At 33.0% G+C, this 21,605-nt stretch overlaps 1 protein-coding gene across 6 annotated transcripts in view; it reads left to right on the top strand.

Moving 5' to 3' along the window:
- The window catches only part of LOC100643533 (fasciclin-1), a 376,846-nt gene that overhangs the window by 228,426 nt on the left and 126,815 nt on the right, over positions 1 to 21,605 (top strand). For all 6 annotated transcript variants that reach the window (XM_048408618.1, XM_048408617.1, XM_048408616.1 and 3 more), the window contains exon 2: positions 19,230 to 19,365. In XM_048408618.1, coding sequence (XP_048264575.1) covers positions 19,230 to 19,365 — 136 coding nt within the window. The remainder of the gene's footprint in view (positions 1 to 19,229; positions 19,366 to 21,605) is intronic.

Below are 21,605 nucleotides of genomic sequence, written 5' to 3'. Positions count from 1 at the left end.
ATTAAAAAAGAAGTCAATAATTTCTATTGAGAAAATGATCAAAGAATTGTTAGTAAAGATTTCATAAGAGTTTTGCATTAAACGTCATTTAGTTAATTCATGAGTAATTAACATCAAACAAAATATTATATAGAAGTTGTAAATGAAATTATGAATATTTTTATTAAATTCTTCTATGTTTTAAAAAATTAAAAGAATCTAAAGATTACATAAAAAATAGAAGATTTATTTTTTGGAACAGATTATTTTTGTTTTAATCAATAGTTTAGATGATAAAATTAATAATAATTAAATAAGAAAAATCGAATCTCCTATTAATGAAACAATAGTTTTCTAATTATTGAAATATTTTATGTAATTAATAAAATTAGATTAACAAAGTTATTTAATAAGGCGTATGTGTAATGAGCTATTAAAATTTTGGTAAATGGATCGATATTAGCAGACAACCGAGAGATACCATACTTAAGTTTATGCAACTATTTACGTAACCATAGACCTAAATTAATGAACGCAAAGGATCATAATATTTCTCCAATATCATAAAACATACCTAAATTTCAGTACATGTACAATCTAATCACCTATCTAAAGCTACGTCCTCCTCATTTGAGGTTGTTTCTAATTTGATTATTTCCATACATTCATATTCTTATGAAGATCATTAAACAGAAAAGATAGAACCTAGATAAAAAAATTGTTTCACGTACTAAATATTATAGCGAATATTATACTTTGAACGCATACGTAATATATAATATTTTTATCTATTATATATGCATTTCGTGCATTTTTGCATCCTCAAGCTTCCCATGGATCCATGAAAATCCACAATCCACTTATAACAGTAAACGTAGAAGGTTATTTTATAAAAACTAAAAGTTACCATTACGATCCTCAACCATATTTCTGTGTTTCCAACAGAGACCTAAATATGTTATGTCGAGAAAAATTCACGAAGTCCAATGCATGAAGACAGGTTTCCACACAGTAGATTTACATCGAACCGATCTGCAAACGTTCTCGACAAAGTGCTGGGTAAATAAGAGGTATACGTGGTTACCAACAAGAACGTGGGCTCTCGAATTGATGGTAAGCAATCGGAAAGGCGCAGCTTTCGATGTTTGAAGTCGAAGCTTTCTGGTAACCGAGCCGACGAAACGACGACGAAGAAATCGAACGGGTGGAAACTAGTCTTTTCAGCGAAGCCACAATCAGTTCAAATCGTTCAATAAATCAAACTCGACGAAGTTTTAATTGATCGAGACCGGTTCGAAAGTGGTCGGTGTCTGTCTCTTTCTTGTTCCCAGCTGTTCTCCAAGGCATTTTTCGTACTACTTCTCTTTGCTACTCTTTCGGCTATCGGTGCCCTGAGAAATGGATGGGTTACAGTAACTCGGTAGTAGCCGGTGACCCTCTCGAGCAAAGTTGCCAACCGGTAACGACTTTCCGCATTTTCAAAGCTTTCGATGCTGCCCCAATTAACTTTATAACGATTCGACGAAAGAGCTCTTTAAATCCACGTTCACGTAGTTTTCAAGATTCTTTGCCCGTAATCAGAAAGAAGTATGATATCGAGAGCTTTGTTTAAGAACTGTGCCACGTATACGAGTAAACAATAAGCGAAATTATGCTTATTAGCTTCTTCTTGGTCGTGATTTATTGTTGATGGTTTGATTAATTGTATGGTAATTGGCTTGTATATAAATTGATATACAATAAGGTGTTCTAGGCTTCTTTTGACGATGTTAGTGTTTTAAGAGGAGCAGTATAATAGATATAATATATAAGTTAAGGTTATTTGGATCAAGTTGAACAATTTGTTTGTAATTCGTCAAATCTGACTGTCAGCAACTTCTTAACTATCTACATATATCTGAAAACAGACTCGTTGTTAGTGGCATCCTGCAATTGACACGAGCGGTTTCAGAAAGTAGTGGAGTCTATTATAATGGAATTATATTATGCACGTTTACATCTTGTCAAGACTAACAAGTTTGTTCAACTAATGTTAATATTTTGTGTTGTAATTATCATAATGCAGTAACGCGTGTATATTGTTTTATGTTTGAAAGTTACTTTGTTATGTATGCTATTAGTTCTCACATAGTTAAACATTTATATAAGAATGACCCTCGGACTATTTGAATGACAGTTAAATTAGAAAGTCGTAAAAAGAAGTAAAATAACGATGAAATAGCAAGGACTGACTTTTTCATTCGTTTATCCACCTATGTACCATTTTAAAATCTTGTACAAATAAAATCTACCAGCCTCTTCTTTTTAATGAAGGTAAAATATTTTTTCCCCACACTTGTTAAGCGAAAGAAACATTTGATCCCGGAAGTCGCGGGAAAAGCCGATTATTTCTTTCGAACAGAGCTAATTATGCTTGACTTCGTATCAAGTGGAAAATTTTCAGAAATATCGGAAGCGTAAAGGGGGAAACGGGATTCGGCGTGATCAAATGAAAGCTGAGAAAACAAGGAAGGGGGCTCGAGAACTCAGAAAAAAAAACATAAGGGACAGACTGCAAAACGTAGAAAACGAGTAAACAAGAGAGAGGGCAAGAAAAGAAACTCAGTTGAACAAATAGAAACAGTCGCGATGCGTGGAGCGCGCGTGATGTAAACAGCGAATGTAAATGGAAAAGCATTGTTCGAAGCTGAAATAAAAAAAAAAAGAAGAGAATGTGGAAAAGAGAGACGCAGAGGAACGCGGCCAACACAACGTTTGCCGCAAGCCTGAATCGTGATCGCGATCGATCGCATTGGAATAACACGCGTCGGTCATTGGCACCGATCAACTGCGATCGTCGAATAACGACGACTGATCGTCGATGCATCTTTCATAAATATTCAAATGTTTGTACAAACCACAGAAGCGTATTTAGTGCATGTACCGCTACCTCCAATGGTGCGGGACAGGTACGTCGATAATGAAGATAAACGAGGAGTGAAATTCCTCGTGGGAACAACAGATCGTTCTCGATGGGGTGGTACTCACACTGCAATAATATAGGTCACTGCTACCAGGATAAATTACACAACGCTTTTGATAGGATCTCCTTCTATTTGGTATAATTGCGCGACTGTTTATCGTACGTACATTTTTTGAAGGCATAGTAACAGGAATAAGATCGTTTCCAATATTTTCTTATTCGTCCATTATTTATCGTGAATCTTCGAACGAGTTCGAACTTTAGATTTCATTTTGAAATTGATCAAACTAAGTTAGATACGCCTAGATGTGATTTACGATCAATGGCAAGTTATTTATCATTTGTTAAAAAGAAGGAAAAAGAGGAAGCTGATATATCGACAAGAAGACGTAATTATTCGCTGATATATTAGACTATCCTGCGTTAATTGCAATATATTATTACAACTTTACATGAATTATCATTATGGATTGATTATATATAAATTATTACATTTAAGTATTATATTTAGTTAATTATGCGAATCATACTGTTAAATATGCGAATTATGGCTGAATTGTACGAATTCTATAAATTATAATTGTAATGTTCTCTGTTAAACGTTACAACATTATAAATCGTAAGATTATATACATTTTACAATTTCTTCTTATTATTTATCGTTGCAATTGTCATACAGCGAACAGACGATATTCTGAGAACACGGTATACAGTGAACTAAAATGGACTGAAATATGAGGCGTCACATTCGTGATTGCTATTTTATAGCACAAGTTTTTTTCCTGTGACCGCAAAAATGGCTGCAGGGTGACAACACCAGTTCTGTGTTTTGATTCGAAACGCCGACAAAAATACTGTTGCCTACATTCAAAGTTCTCGCTGTACAAACTTGCACCTTTGAAATTGCCCAATAGGCACAACAAGAACCCGTTTGGACAATCGAATAAACAGTTTCGTTGCGTACGTGAACGCTAAGAGAAATTAAATACGCATAATGAAACGCGCGTTAAATTATTAAACAAAAATTGGATATGTTTCCCAGTTAATTCGTCTATTTGAGGAATATATTTATTTTAAAGCTGTAAATATGCTGTTGAGTTTTTGAGTGAATAATTGCGTGCTTACGTTGAATTTGTTGTGCGCTTTCTCGTTTTTCGGGCAATTAAGCTGCAAAAGTATTAATTTAGGCAGTTTAATCAATTATGGCGTTGTTCCTCATAAAATAATAAAAGTTACCAGAAACATTATTTTATCAAATCTGTCAAAACACATTTTTATGTTGCTTGATACTGTGTATTTTAAAATTAAAATATTTATCGTTGACATTAGAATATGTTATGGTAAAATTTAAATGTATTCAGTCGTGTTAGGTAATTATTAGATTTGTTTGTAGTATTACGTATCACTAAAGGAACGAAGAATTCAAAATTTATTTCCCACAAACGTTTCTTATTGCATTCTACAGTGATGATCTAAAAATCTGCCAATTACAAAACCATTTTCATGTAAACGAACAATAACTACATAAAACTCGTAAATTATATTAATTGTAAGCAATTGTACTACTATAATTTCGTTACAATTTACGTCTTGAATTAGTTCTTCAAATAAATTCCTAATTTTAGAGAGTAAAGTACTATAAAATACTCATCCATTTAATACTACAATGCTATGATATACTGTACTATGTCAGCTGAACAATAAAACATATGTTACAGTATAAATTCAGAACGAAGAAATTTACAATACAAAGTATATGATAGCTTTATGTTTCCACTATATTTTGGGAAAATTAAAAATCTGGCGGTGCATACAGCAAAAAAACAAACACACCCCGTACGTTTCTTTCAGTTGTTTGCAATATGTAACATAAAGTATACGAGAACATTGGATACTTTTGAAAATTCAGGCAATGTTTTAAATTACAAAACAATAGATGTAAAATTTCGTGGCTCCGATTTCCACGTGCCGACAAGAAGGAAAGACCAACTTTGTGTTTCGAAGCATAACAAAACTGCTACTGATTCCGCAGGGAGGAAATTATTCTAACTACGACTATATCCATAACCATACGCCGTAAACGGTGGAAATTATTGGACAGTTTCGAATAAAAGTTTGAAATGTGAAATTTCTCGAAACTGGTACACATTGGACTTGGATATTGCTATAAATTTGTAAAACGGAGGTAGTTCAAGTGAGATGTAACCGCGTGGAAAATGAAAACAGCTGAAAAGGGAATATTTGTGATTCGTGAATTCAGTTATTCTGGAGCTCTGAAAATAAATTAAGAAAATTGATCGATGATTTGATAATTAATACTAATAATAGTATAGTAGTATAGTAGATAATTAATACTGATAATTAATACTTAATAATAATTTTATACTAATTTCTACGATTAATTTACAGATATATATTGATTCTTGAAAAATATAAAAGATATCGCTATGTAATTTTCCGCTTGTCTTTCATAACAAGGATTATTTTATATTTTAAAAAGAATAACATTGTTACGGGATTTCTCTGACTTCTGTTCAAATTTTGTCGATTTTCCATCTCTAACATATCCTTTATTTACAGTTTCATCGTACAGTATTGATAGACAATTTTATACAATGTACGATATTCTTGGAATATTCATTTCAGTGTGGTCTCAGTGTGTAAAGTTCCGGAATCAACTGATTATTCTTTCTATTTAATCAATATTTCGTATGGTGGTGAAAATCGATCACCGTTTTAATTGTCTGCCACGATATATACCGGTATTTATACATACGCTGACGTTCCAAATTGTCGAATATTCGTAACAATATTTTAATAATTACAAGTATTTACGCATTTATGAAATAAATCTGAATATTCAAAAATAAAGAATATACATATATACATTTATAAGGGAAACAATTATGACAGAATCGTTTTTGAATCACGTAGACTTTTTAATATCTTATGCTATGTTGAGTTACATCCTGTTTGTCCCTCAAAACACCTAAAAGTTCTTTTCTTTAATATCATAAATGTTTTCGAGCGAAAATGCTTTGTATGTTTGCCGCGGATGTTTGCGGTACTACTGTTATTTTTCAAGTTTTAAAGCATCTCTTGTTTCATTTTAATAGTTAATATCAAAAGTCTCCTCTTTGATGTTGTTATACACGAGGTGTTAACGAATGTAATAATAACGAAAAAGTAAAGTAATGAAAGAAAAATACTGTTCCAGTAATACAACGTCTGGGTAGTGGATATTTGAATACTAAATGTCCCGCTGAATAAAGTGTTTTAATTATGAAGAAATATTTTCTCTATAAGGTATACTATAATTATGTATAAAGAATGTAACGAATAAAAGAATCACTAATCCTAACTCAATGAAAAATGAAAGAAGGAAAGTACAATATTATATCTCCTAAAATATAAAATAATAATCGTTAAAAAAAAAAAGGGAATATTCCATTAATCGAAAATTTCTTGGTTTCTTGATTCGAAAGCTTATGGCTCTCTATTAATTCAGATACTAGAGACTGTAGCATGGCTTCTAGCAGTGAACATCTCAGCCACTTGGTACGGCTGTGTCAACACTAGAATAGAGAACCATTACCGCTAAAAGCTTTGAATTCAAATGCTTTATGTTTCAAACGCGGCATGATTCGTGACATTGGTTATTCACGAGGCTAATGAAGAAAGAATAAATATCTGGCGGATCGATTAAAACGAATAGTAAAACAAAGCTAGTGTGAACAACTGAAAAAATAATTTACGCGGAGAGCGTTGTATTCTAGAGATAAAAAAAAAAAGTACGAATTTTCCACAGGGAGTAGAATGTGGATAAAATGTTGAAAAACAAATCCTAAGGATCGTAAAATTTGCTGAAAAAAAATGTCAAATCTTCCTTTTTCATACTTAACAGAATTGTGGCAGTAATCTTATTGTATCAAATTTTAAACTCTTATTAACACATATTGTACCGTTCTTTTGTTAGCAAAGCTTTTTAGTCTCTGTAAAAGTTCTTGTAATTCAATTTTGATGTTCACTTTACAAGGATTTTAGCTGAAAATGTACTCGAAATTTCGATATAAAATTCTTATTGAAAATTATTTCAGATTTTTATTTTCTATTTTGGAATTTTATTCTTTGGTGAAATAGTATGAAACGACGTGATAAAATGATTTGATGAAATGATTCGGATTATAGTTTCTCGCAATTTATAGAAAGATTGCAGGAATATATGTTTGAACTTCTATTTTCCATTTGGCCAGATTATACGTGATCGGATTTTTCACGCGAGCAAAGCTGCACGACGCATTGTCTACTTGAATATTGGTTTTACCAAGAATGAACGCGATATTGATCTACACTTGTTAAATCATTGCAATTCGTCAAGCGAAACGCCCCAGAAAACGTAAATCTTATATTCAATAACGATTCCTATGATTCCACCTGTACTATACTAAAAAAGTCTCACGAATGCTTTAGGATTACCGAGAAAAATTCGATGTATCGGTATCCTCACGTCTAATGAAGGATATTACAAATTTTTAAAAACGGATTACATTAAATAATATCGCTATTTGTTAAATATTTTTTAAATCTCCTATTAAAAATTAGTAAATGAAACGAGAAAACGAATGAAAAATCGTTATTGTTAAATTTGAGCGGTATTATGAATTTAAATATTATCGATCGTCTGACAGAAGCATCCGGCATTCAAAAAATTAATGGCCGCTTAAAAAGTTTGTTGTTTTCTCGGCGGCCGGATTCACATGGGCCTAAAGAAAAACAATAAAATGATTGTTAATGGTCGCAGGATGCCCTGGTTCGGCAACTTCGGACGGACACTTAACCCCGTCGCTCATTAACTATTTGGATCGCGCTGATTATGCCACTAATTAGTAATCAATATTCAGTATGACCATTAAAGCCACGGAATATCGATACCAGTAATGCTCCTCCGCTTCCGAAGCCTGCTAATGCGACCGTTAAGCGAAGGAAGCCTTCCGAAATAATCGTAATAGCGCTTCCGCATTCAGATTCGCAACACGCGTTCGACGCGGATGACATTTAATGTTGTGTAGTGGTACGCGTGTCGAATGATCGAAATTCCTGTGAATAGTCCCGTAGGAGTTATATGATTCCGATAGATTCCATCTTTCTTTTTCGTAAATTAATTTGTAGATCTTTTGCAAGTCTCATCTCGAATATTTTTTTAACGCGAGAACTACACGTATCCTATTTGCAGTTCAATATTTAAGAAATTATATGAGATAAATAAACAAATAGAATATTTACGTTGATTAAAGATTGCAATCTAACACAACCGAAAATATCTTTTTAACTAGTCTTATATTTACTTAAAATAGTTAAGAATATCAAGACTGTAGACTAGAAATTTTTATAAAGGAAATTCACCGCTGAAAAACACGATTGATGATTTATTGTTTTCTGTGATTCTAATCTCGGTGTATGATCTCACAGGACAATTAAAAAAAAAACTATTAATCTTCCTTCTGTTTCCTAAAAAATAAGTTATTACTCATAACGAAACTACACCGTGAATGAAATATTAATCTGTTAAATTGAATTGTGACTTCAAACGAAGCAGACTGATTCCGAACAATTCCATTTATACGAGACAGCGAGCAATCAATTCGAATACAGTTTTGGCAGTGTTAAGCTGTGCGACGATCATTTTCGAATTATCCATGCGTCATAGGCACAGTTTGAAACAGCCATCGGTCATCTCTCTTTTAAGGGTATTCCATCACGATGGCTGGCAAACAGGGAGAGAGGATTCATGAGATGTCACGCGAAACCTGGAGGATCTAGGGGAAACAGTGATGATGGTAGAGGGGTTGAATTTAAGGGGTCGTTTCGTTGGCGGCAGTCTGCGATTTTCCTTCACCCGGAATTCATTTCTTCAAGTTGTTTAGAAGGGGATGCGTCCTGCCGATGACTCACGAACGCGTTACGTGAATTTCCTGCCTTCGTATCTCGTGTCTGCCAGAAATTGCGAGCACAGATTATGAAATGTTATGGAAATCAAGGGTATCCCCTTGTCTGTTGATACATGAAATCGTAAGTAAAATCGATCGTGCAGACCGAATCTTGATTGCTTTGCTAGATAAATGTTACGTTCATGGCGTTGGGGCATCGATGAATAGGAAATTTTGTTACTGATAGAAATTTTAGGGTGAAGCAAATTGATTATGTTCTATGATTATGTATATAACTTGATCATGTACGATGTTAAGCGGAATGTAGTTCGTCCAATCATTCTTCAATACATTCGTTAAATCATTCTTCAAGCTGGGATTTATGGAAAATTCTATGTACAATTGGATAATAGTAGTTTTGCTTTAAGAGACGATTTCGTTTTTAATATAATAATATTGGATATTACACTTGTTTATAGGTATATGTTCAGAATATAATCAAACATAAGAATTTATTTGCAGATTGATTTAATAAACGTAATATGTAATGCAAAATCTACGATTCATATCTCATATCAATCAGAAAGTATAAGAATATTTAAATAAAACATATCAACAATATAGCTAGTGTTATATAGTAAAAACATGAAAATTTGTCTAACCATTCATTAAGAATATATTAATGATTCTGTTGCAAGGAATTTTTGCAAATGCATTAATATATCTTGTCTGTAATTATAAAAGTGGTGTAAGGACATAGCTAGAATTAAAAATATAAATAAAAATACTAAACCTCAGAAAAATTGCATACATGCTGTATACGTTCTTAACCAGACCCAAATCCAGTTGTTAACAAGCTGCAGAACTTTAGGACTCTCACATTCCACTAAAAGTAGTACACAGAAATTCTCTAACTCTATCAAACATCGTATTTAATCATTTTGCCTTTGAACTATCCAAGTAGTAACGCAGTAAAATGCAACGTAGACACTGATGAAAGGCTACATGATCTTGTTTGAACAACTTTATCCACAACGCGACGATAGAGTCTGCGAAAATAGAAAATGACCACTGCTCTGTGCAAACTATGTCTCTGCGCATGTAATGCGGACTTCGCAGCATTCGCCATACCCGCATTACCCTTCACGATGAAAAAATAAATGGGGGCGTGTTAGAGGATGGGGACGCGTCTCATTTCCGTCCTTGTGAAAATACTGGCTCGTTCTATCGCAGCAACTCAGAAGCACGAGTCTGCTATATAGACTTGACCCTTTGCTAACTTACCGACTCTATTTCATCGTTCTCCCCCTTTTCTCATACTCAGTCTTGTGTATCGCGAAATGGTTGGACTTTCTTCTTGTTTCACTTTCACTCTCTATGCTCCGTTGAATTGTTCTTGCTGGCCACCTTGGTATTAATGTTCCCGAAGAACGAATGAGCGAACCTGTGATAAGGCACACGCAATGGCGGTCTTTAGCTGCAAACGATTTAGGGATGATAAGAATCCGGCTTTGCAGTTGTACAATGTAAACTTAGATGTGTCGTTGACACGAATTTAAGTTGGAGGTTCGGTGGAATAAGAAGACTGTAGGAAATATTGGCTGCGTGAGTTAATAAATTATTCGATGAGCTTATAAATACAATTGCAATTTGCAATGAAAAATTCTTCCTGCAATGCGTCTCTTTGGAAGCATACATGCAAATGTAGCTTGGTCCTTTTTTTCTTTAATTCGTCAGCAAATTTTGTTTCATCTCTTCAGCGAGAAAAACAGAAAAGAAACAAAAACAGAGAATCTGGCAAAATTCTAATTAAAAGAAACAAATAAATATAATCATCTATTTTTTAGATTATAATTGTATGCAAGATTTGGTATTATAATGAATTAGAATACTCTTCAAAATTTTCCTTATTGCTTCAAAGCATATTTGCACAATGTATATTAATACAAGAGTGCAAAACAACCAATCAACACTGTCATCGAGTTATATTGGAAAATTACAGATCGAAATTCAAAAATATTTGAAATTCCACCTGACTGATTCAATTCAAGTCGACAACAGGAAGTTGTTTGCCCTCGTATTTCGTCTCTGTTGGCCTTGCGTTTGCGGTACGATACCGCGCATATATATCGAAAACGCAGCGCGAATGTATTATTTGCCACGTTATTGCATACTCCGTTGAGTCTCCTTTATTGTAGGTCGGTCAAGTGTACATTTGTTGGATATACATATAGACCGACAGGCAAAGATTCAAGGAGCCGGAACATTCGCCCTATTAATTTGCATACTATGTTATTGTCACGCGTGGATAGTCTAACAGCGTTTCGTGAAGTTACGCTAATAAAATGTTTCACGTACACTTTCCCTTATAATCTTCGAAGCAATTTGTTAAATTGAATTTAAGGTAAATAAGTCGGCTCACAGATGCGTTTTACTAACGCATGCAAATAACATATGTAACCCTTATATTTCCATCAGATTATATTTTGCTTGACAGCAATGAACATTTAAGCACTATTTTACAGAATGATTCTATATAATGTTTGAAATTATATGTACGAAGAAGTCCAAATAAGTAGTGCAAATAAATATTTGTCCATCCATTAATCGTCTGTTCTTTTTTTTTTTTTTATTTTATCTGCTCCTGCTAAGTATGGTAATTCGAAAATACTATTTTATAAAATGCTTCCATATAATGATTCAAATTACATATATTTACATGTGTATAATGTATTATTCAAAAAATCAAGTAAGTAGTACAGATCAATATTTGTGTATGTTTGAAATACATATCTTGTGCATCTCATTTTTATTTCTAACTTTACCAACATAATCATGATACTCGTGTCTCATTATGGTACTAATTAAATTTCAAAAAATATTTTATAGAACTCACGTCATATATTTTTGAAAGCTTTTCATAATAAATGTCCAAATAAATGTGCAAATAGCATTTTGTATACACAATTTTATACTTACAAGTTTGTTTCTCAAATTTTTATTAGTGGAATTATTTCAATGCTTCCTCAATTGATTTCACGGGTCAACATTTGTGACTTGTAACAGGTTCAATGTGAAATATGTCTGCGTAGTTTGCGAACAGACCACATCCGAGCAAATACTTAAAATTCTTCTCCCTTGTAGCTATATTTCAGTTCGGTAAACACAAAAATTCGGGATATTACACGAACGATACCATTCTCGTTGAATTTGTTGAGGGTTGCGCACCATTTGCGGTTCAATGTCGTCTCCGACGTTGCGACGCGATGCACATCTCGAGCGTGGCACGGATGCATTATTCGCCAGGTTACTGCACGCGTCGTTGAACCGACTCCATTGTAAATTGGTCTGGACGCGTTTGTTGGAATGGTTGCCTAAGGGCGAGAGGACACGGGGTTTACCGCGAAAAGTCCAGGCAAAGGGTGAACCCGCTGAAACGCGATAAAAGCCCTTATATTGAATACGTGGTTCACATCTCAATATCTCGATGCACGTACTCAATGCGTTATCGATACGTCTAGCCGCTGGCTCGAAGAAAGAGTGATGGACACATAGCAGACCATCTATACATGATCTTCTATCGTTACCGATATTTGCATGTAATGTTACAAAGAGCAAATGATCTCTTTTTACAAATATTCTTTTAATGGTTGAACAAATAGAATTGGAAAATAGAACATAGGTAATTGTACAGCGATTATGAAATACTTTTTTAAAAATTAGACAAATGAAATTAGTAAATAGAACTGGAGTGTAGAGTGACTATGGTATGTTTCCTGATAGGTCGTACTTTTATTTTGGTGAAATTATATTTAATTTAAAAAATTCTAATTTATCTGTCGATGGCTTATGTCTGTATATGTAACTGCTAAACAATTAAGGCGAGGGAAAGGATATATAGACATTTTTCTATTTTGTTTCTCACGTAGAACGCAATAAGGTAAGGTAAGCATTTTTCTGTCAAATTTTTCAATGTAATTTGGAAGACACTGTATTTCTCAAATGGAAATTCATATTTTTCCCCCACAGAATCTAAAAATATTGAATATTTGCTTTATACATTTTCTAAAATATTGTTCCTTATGTAAAAAAAAATATTAAAAGCTATAATAATGTGGAAAATTCAAAAGTAATATAAACGAGAGAAATTGACAAATTCAAGAGAAAAAGAGAATTCAAGAAGAAATTGAAAAGTAACCCAATTAAAGGATAAATTACTTAGAAAAGGGAGAAGGAGAAAAACAATCAAATCTTATGTAATGTGATAAAACTTTGAAAGGTATTAATCAAACTGTGATCAAACTACCAACGAATATTTTCTTTTTATAAAAAGAATTCTTGTAAAAATTGCACTTTCATTAGTGTTCTATGTGGTCCAATTTTCAGTTTGTCGTTGTTGGTGACGCATCCATGAGCTCAGATTACTTCGATTTCGTAAACAACCCCGTGCCACAATTTCAGGTCGTAAGCTTTGCCTGGTCGCTGTCTAGTTTACCAAAGGTTCAAGCGGATCGAAAATTTGACGTAATTTATCTCGGCTGATGAGATTCGTTGGATCCTCTAGTTGGTAACGTTAACGACCAATCGATCAGTGTACCCAGTTTCCGTCACAACGAATGACTTCTCTTTTCGTGACCAATAAATCGTTAACGCTAGAAATACCAGAGTTTATTTATACCCCTTTTAACATTTCTCTCAGTTTCGTAGTTTCTTATTTTTTGTGTCAGAGAATTTAATATTGGTAATTTGTAACTTATTTTTAAAATTAATAATATCAGTTAAATTGTACACGAAAGCCCATCCCAACTGTTTTCACAAGAATGTTGACCTTGCGCTATTTTTTAAAGTGAAGGTATATTAATGCTACTTTATTTCCTAATTCGATATGATTGTATACTCTGACGTGATTTCATTATGAAATTAATTCCACAATATGACCATAATTTGCATGGTTATGATGTTTTATGTTCTCTTATTGAAGTTTGCTCGTTCTCGCGTACCTGATGAATGAACCCGTATTAATTGCCCGAAGTCACGACATGTCTCCATTACTCTGGAACTCTTTGTAAAAGAACAAGTGGACGGTACATATAAGAGAGAGACCAGAACAGAGCAGAGTAAATCAATGTTTCATCGTTATTTTTCACAAATTGGCCACGCAACGCTTTGACCTGTAGCGAAAATTGAATCAGACCGTGTGTTCTGTTACAAAACGAGAAGGAAAATATTCGACGTACCGTGTTATCCGATTATTCGTTGCTGAATATTTTCCAATTTGCGATTTCCCATGTATGAATTAATTTTTTGTCTTCCAAAATCTAGGTAAAATATTCTCTCTATATTTACGATTGACCAGATATATTTCGTAAACGTTGGAAAAAGTGAACAAGTCATAGAAAGCGACGTTATTTCGGTATAACTTGAAGGAATGTTTTATAATTACTGTAGTATCGTAAAAAAAACCTGATTAGAGATCGATCAAAATAGTGTCGTCTGTCCTTCAGTTATTAGTTTACATAGGGGAAAAAGCCTATGTGACTAAGGTCACTTAGTTCTTGCGGAGCGTTGGCATGATGAGATTAAAGAGAGGAAAAAATAACACTAATAGAGGGGGACGATTTGGGTTCAAAGAGTGTTGATCGAGAAGCGAGAGTGAGTCGAGAGGTCAGAGCTAGTCGAGAAGTCGAAGAATAGAGTTGTTAGCGTTGTCGAGTTACGAGAGTGGTTGAAGTAAAATAAGATTGTTGCGTTTAGTTCAAGTTAAACAACCATCGTTTTCTGTCTAATTAATATCTGTTTAGTTTATTTATTGTAAATAAATTATAAACAGTATCAGGAAAAATTTATACCTAAATTTCTCCGATACTACATTACGAATACAAATATTAGATAATATTTTAATAACGATTACCATTTCCAGAATATAATATGTTACAGTCTAATAATATCAGTGACAAATATCGCTATCGATATAATTTTTTCTCTTAAGAATTCTTAATACGTATAATCTGAAAAAAATATGATCAGCTTTCGATATCAAATTTGCGATTAATAACCGAGTAACTTTCTGTTCGTGCTCATGCGTGGTAATTAGTACACGACGAGATAATTGGGAAGGCGAATTCATACCGAGCTCTATTAGCTGTGCATCCAGGTCGACGAAGCTGGCAGGAAATTTCTGATTAATTAGTGGAAGTTGAACTAGGATGCGGTCGATCCACGTGGTTCGGTATTCTATAATGATTGGCTCACCTTTCAGTTATATTGTTAACTATTGCGAGTAGTCATACTATTTATTTGCAAATAGTAACTTACAGATGCGTTAACTTCATCTTCACATAAAATAAATTTCATATATATTTGAATTTTATAATATTGCAATTCAATACGTATCTTCGATATCCAAATCCTTTGATTCAATTGTTTCTTCAAAAATTTGTATTTTAAATAATTTATAATATACAAATACTTCATTAAATCAATACAAGTAACAACTTGTCTGGTACCATAATACCTTTTCATAAAAAAATATTAATTATGGATACTAATGAAACGTTATTTCTTTCTAATGAATAAAAAATGTTACACGTCATTTTATACAAGGTACACTGCTAGTTATTATGTTAATAATATTGTGCTCAGTCGTTAATTCCTAATTTTGCACAAAGCTCGTTGCTAATAACACGAGGATCGTTCATTATAATATTCATTTAATAATCGCGACAAAGAATATAAAAAAGGATTCTTCTTTTATGTTACACGTAATATAATGTCATAATTGATGTTTCAGAAAGGTTTTTTTAAGTCGTTCGTTAACTGCTTGAAATAAACGTGTAGGTTCAGGCGACGAACGAGCACGATGACGCCCGTAAACGTCGTTACGGCTGCCCTATTTCCGGACCCCTGGGACTTGCTAATTAAACTGGCTAATAGACGGTCCAGCCTTGGCTGGCCATCAATCGATTTAACTACAAATTCAATTGAACCTTACTTATTGGACGGGAAAAATAATTACTTGTTCCAAAGGTCCTCCTCGTTAGATCGATTCAGATTTTTACGTTGTCTGTGAAATTATGGTTTAACGAAAGTAATTGCGCGCCACATTCGTATTTGTAATTAAAATATATTAATATGTTCCGTGCAATATATGTATAGGCACTGGTATGAATGTACGCATAAGAATATGAATTCCAATAAAAACTTGTTGTTTGCGAATATCGAACATTCTTTATTTTAAAATATTACATGTATTTCTACAGTAATTACTAAAAACTTGTATAATCGGATTTACGAGGTGGTTTGTGAAAAAATATTAACAGTGAACTATCGAAACAGTGAATAAAAATCCTGAATCTATAAAAGCTTTTTTTTGGTATCTATATATGTGCAATATGACACGTTGAAATTTAGTAGTATCCTTTAAATGGATATATTGTGAACTATGGATATATTGTGTAATATATTGTGGATATCTTGTGAAATAAAAGGGTTAAATTTCATTGTTTATAAATTAAATTTACCACACATAAATGTGACTAGTATAATTCGTAATAACAATTACGACCAGGAACAATTATTTCCTCAAGGAAATATTCATCAAGAATTACGTGTAAGATGAACAAATATGGTAAAGAAATAGATTATTTTTAATATGTTTCTCAATGTAACAATGATATTACATAGAAGTGATATGTAAGATATGTGATGCATTTCGTAATATTCGAAAGGAATCCTTTGAGGAATATGTTAAACTCGACTTCCATGAAACGACTAAAACGTATATAAAATATAAACTGAAATCCTATAGAAGATTTCCGCAAGTCGAAGATTCCATGAGTATTCAATTTGTACAAAAGAAGATCGTAGGTATTTCAAAGCAAACTAAGTTGAATAAATCAGAGACTGTTTCAGAAGCAACAATTTGATACGGCGATATGAAAGCCAGACAGATGCTGTCTGGCTTTTTTTCTGCTCTTGCTCTTTTATTACGACAGAAGACACTTTTAAAAGAGAGAAATGTCAAACGCGAACCGAATGAAATTCTGAGGAGCGATGAAATTCCATGAAACGCGAATCGCCTATAAAAACCTCTTTTAATCTTATACATCGTTTCAATGCATAAAATAGAAATCTAAAAGACATGTTTATGAGATGCAATGTTGCGTCCAACTAAGAGAACTCGTTTTATCATCAAACATCCTAAATATTTTGAAAATATAAAATTTCTTTTAATATTACAGCGAATAGGAAATAGTATTTGTTTTTGTTCTTTATTCAAGGAAAGAAATCAATTATTTGAACTAGAATTTCTATTAATTAACTTTTGATTTTTTTATATTTTTATATATGATGATATTCTTATAGAATATTCCGTTTCTGTCATCCAAATGTTCTTCAAGTGCCACTATGACTCGATTCTCACTATTAGATTGTTTCTCGTTAACAAATCTTATAGAAATGTGGAGAAATTATCTTATACAAAGAAGGTTATGAGAACTATTTTTATCACACAAATTTTATATAAATAACTTTGCTACAAGCTATGCATAAAATAGGACCAAAATCATAATAAACATACGTATTAAAATCACTCCTATCGTACTACTCAAATCACTTTCGTAACACTATTTCGTTCAATAAAAAGTTTCTAATCTGTGAATACTATAATTTCATATAATAGCGTGATCTTAACAACGTCTTAATAAAAACTTGATGGTATAGAGCAGTAACGCAGAGAAGGTACATTTGACGGTCTCTGAAAATAAAGCGAATGATAACCTGTAGAATTACGTTATTATCTTTAGAAAAGGATACACTTTCGTCGGGGTTTTTCTGACACATAATTCGCCATGTTTTTCCATCCGCGGCATTAAGAAGAAAACGTGACTCACGACGCACGACTATAATATTTTCCCGGCTTTGACTTGGCACAGGGTTAATTGCGCATTGATAACTAACGAGCTTCCTTTGTGCAAATTTTCGGTGGAGACGAAAGATCCCGGCAAATTTCATTCGACGCGCCGGATTAAGCGCTTTTGCCTCAGCCTCTGGAACGCGAATCGCTAATTCGCTATGCACAATCGTAAGTTTAATCCAGCGTGACTCGACTTACATATTCCACACATTACTTCTTGCGCTATGATACCTATACACCCGTAGTCTGACAGAAAATCGATAAATGCTTCTTTCGTTTCCTCTTTCATAATGCCACTAATGCGATAACGTCTACACGACTGTACATCAGTGAAAAGTTAAAATGGTAGTTTTTCATTTTCGTTAAGCATTTGGAACGTCATATAGGGTTTACTTCAGATGTACAAGTATCTATAATATTTCTATTCTGTTTTAATAGATACGTTTTAACATCGCATTAAGTACACCTATCTGTGTGATTATTAGCGACGATGATAAAAACTGAGAATACTCTGGAAATTATATTTTATTATAGAACATCGTATCTTTCAGAAAAGAGAAAACTTTTGAAATTTAATTACTTTCGCAGAGATCTTCATTTAGAGTTTCCTTAATCTGGAATTTAGAACGTCACTGTATATTTAGAACGGTTTAAACGAATGTCTATGAATTTTTACAAAATTCTACAAAATCTACAATTTTTGTGATCGAACATTATAAGCAGAATTTTATTCCCTTACGACAAAAATTAGTTGAAAAATTCGTGTAATAAACAATGTGAAGACGAAAGAGCTTTTTAACGATTTTTGATCATTAACGGTTTGATTTTTAATATACTTGTTAATTATATTATATTTTCTATATTTTACAAACTGAAACATTATATAAAATACGTAGTATTGCATATATTTTTAAATTGATATTAATTGCGTCAACTTCCTAATTTAACTTGCACACTAATTTGGCTGCTTATTGTTAACATTAAGCTTGTGCATACGAAATATCACTTTTCCAAAATATGGATAAAACTTGAAGCTTTGCTCGGTGAGAATAACGCACATAGCGAGTAATATTGACCGGTTAAATTTAAATTTCGAAAAAATATTTTATATGCGCCAACCTGATATATATGCTCATACGTATATGTGCATTAAGAAGTTTTGAAACATTCCCGCTTTTCACAGAATTTGAATATTTAGTGTAAATTGACCTCCATTCAGCTACATGTACTTTCTGATAGAAGTTGTAATATATCGAATAAAACATTCTTTCGTGTGTTTTAACGATTATCAAATTTGTTCCAAATATGGAAAAAATACAATAATGTAATATAACGTACAAATATAACTATTAGAATAGACAAAATAGATGAAAATATAATATAAATAAATATAATAATTCTCTCAAGATCTTTTCAAGTAATAATCTCTATATTCTTTTTGTTGCAGTTTTATCAGTTATTGGAAGCAAGTCAGGTAGCTAACACCACGCTCACGTATCGTCACGTGACGGTTTTCGCGCCAACAAATCGAGCTTTCCAAAAGTACAGCGGAACTACGAAAAACTTGGTTCTCTACCATATGTGTAAGTACCTTGCGTGTTCTTGTCACGTTCATCCGAAGGTTTTTAAAAAGACTCGGGAAGTGTTTGCCTCGTTTTCACCGAAAGAAAAAGAAAAATGAGACATTAGCTCGTTTGTGCATTTAAAAACTATTTGGCTTGGATAGTCCGTACTTTTTCTTTACTATTGTTGTACTTAGAAATTTAGGAACATAATGGATGTAAGATATATTCTATTTGAAATGTTCTGTATATTCTTTTATGTTTTTTATATACAAAATTAGCTACAAGCATTAACATAGTTTTACTCTAAAGTTACTGAAGTGGTCGAAATATTCGATTCCTTTTACTTCGAACTATATTTTCTAAAATTACATGTAACTCGAGATTCTTTGATGTTCATCCTAATGTTGATGTTTTCTTGGCGTCGAATTACAAAACCGGTCCATCATTCACAAACGTGCTCAGAAATACGATGATCATGTTTATTTTAGAAACTTCTCCAATCGTCTTTTGTTCTGTCTGTATAGTAATTAATACGTTGTACACCGTAATAATAGATGATATACACAATAGACTCGGAAATTTACGAAAATTTTATTAAACGGAAGACTCTGAATTATCCTTTAACACATTCGCTATTAGAAAAACACCTACATTAATTAGATTTAATTAGAATTAATTAGATATCAATCTGATCACGAATGTAAAATTAATCTTTGTCAAGGTATTATACACTTATACATTAAAGAATCAAATCTTATCCTTAAACATCGAATTCATTTTTAGAATAATTTAAATACCTTGTCGGTATTCAAACACATTTATATTCTCTTCTGTTTTCTTACAAATAGCTATCGGTCCAACCCTAAAATTCCAAATTATTCTTTGATCTTTCCAAAGACCTATATACATATAGAATTTGATTAACAACAACCAAATTCTTATCTATCACTAGTAATATCATTAATCGTGTGATTTATTCAAACACGTTTAACCCATTTCTTGGGTTCTTATAGTTACACGTCAGATTAATCAATACATTAATCCCTTGAATTTCGGAACATAGCTCTTTGATCTTCGAAGATACGCTACATACGTGTACATGCGGGCTTATATACGCGTATTCGGTACTCATCGACGTGTCTACACGTAAAATGACGATGGACTTAGCCGCAAAGGGAGATTCGATTGAAAATACATCAAATATGCACAGGGGTTGCAGCGCGTGTAACCGTAATTCAAGGTCCTTCGACGAGGCACACGAGGATACCGCACGTTCCGACGCATTTGCGATTCTACAATACACCCCACATACACATTTAGATCGATGGTCATTCGATTCCGACCATCTTCGAAAATGTAACAGCATATATACGTCGTGGTTCAACATGATGCATTATATTTTGTAACTCCAGTATCTCATATCGTTTTGCTTTGCTATATACTAAGCATCCTTTAATAGTTTTCACATAGACTGATCCATGAAAGTGTTACACATACCGTAAGAAGCTTGTATGGATGTATTGTGTGTGTTTTATGAAACATTTTGACATTTTATTAGCACTGTAATGAGACAAGACTATCGCGATTATATTGATAAAATGTTGAGATGAACCTGAAAATGTGCACCACTCGTTCTATGTATATACATATACATAGAAATTATTACGCAGATGTAACTCCCGTATTAGTTACGTTTCGTTACAACATGAACGAAATTTCAAAATGTTATGTATAATACACGTAATATACTTGCATAAAGCTTCTGTAAGTTTTCAAGTGGGTATATTCGCGAGCTACTGTATACGCTGTCGTTTAAAAGTAGGATTTAAAATACAATACATTTCACGTCAATTGTAAAAATTCTATTAATTTTAAATAACTTAAATAATAATATGAATGTTTTCCTCCTCCTCACAAAAAAATATCATCTATCCTACGAAAATATTCATCGAATAACATTGATAACCGAGAACCAAAACCAGTTATTCTATTATGCATTATACATACGTTCATCTGCTAAGTTCTGGATTCAATGCAGGCGTATTACTTATGTATAACAACTTCACAATGTCAACAGTCTGCGGCTCGTCTCCGGTGACTTCTCAATTCTGAACTGATCGATCCCTGACAATCAGAGTTGCGCGCTATCCTTCACGGTGGTTGACTACCATAGCAGCCGTATTCAAAGCTTGAATGGAATCGAGACCGCACACGATTAAATTCTCCCCAGCCCGTGTTATCCAATCGTCTAAGAGGAA

This window comes from Bombus terrestris, chromosome 9 (genome assembly GCF_910591885.1).
Source record: "Bombus terrestris chromosome 9, iyBomTerr1.2, whole genome shotgun sequence".
Taxonomy (NCBI): Eukaryota; Metazoa; Arthropoda; class Insecta; order Hymenoptera; family Apidae; genus Bombus; species Bombus terrestris.
The sequence above is the reverse complement of the archived record's forward strand: the minus strand, read 5'-3'. Positions and strand labels throughout refer to the sequence as shown.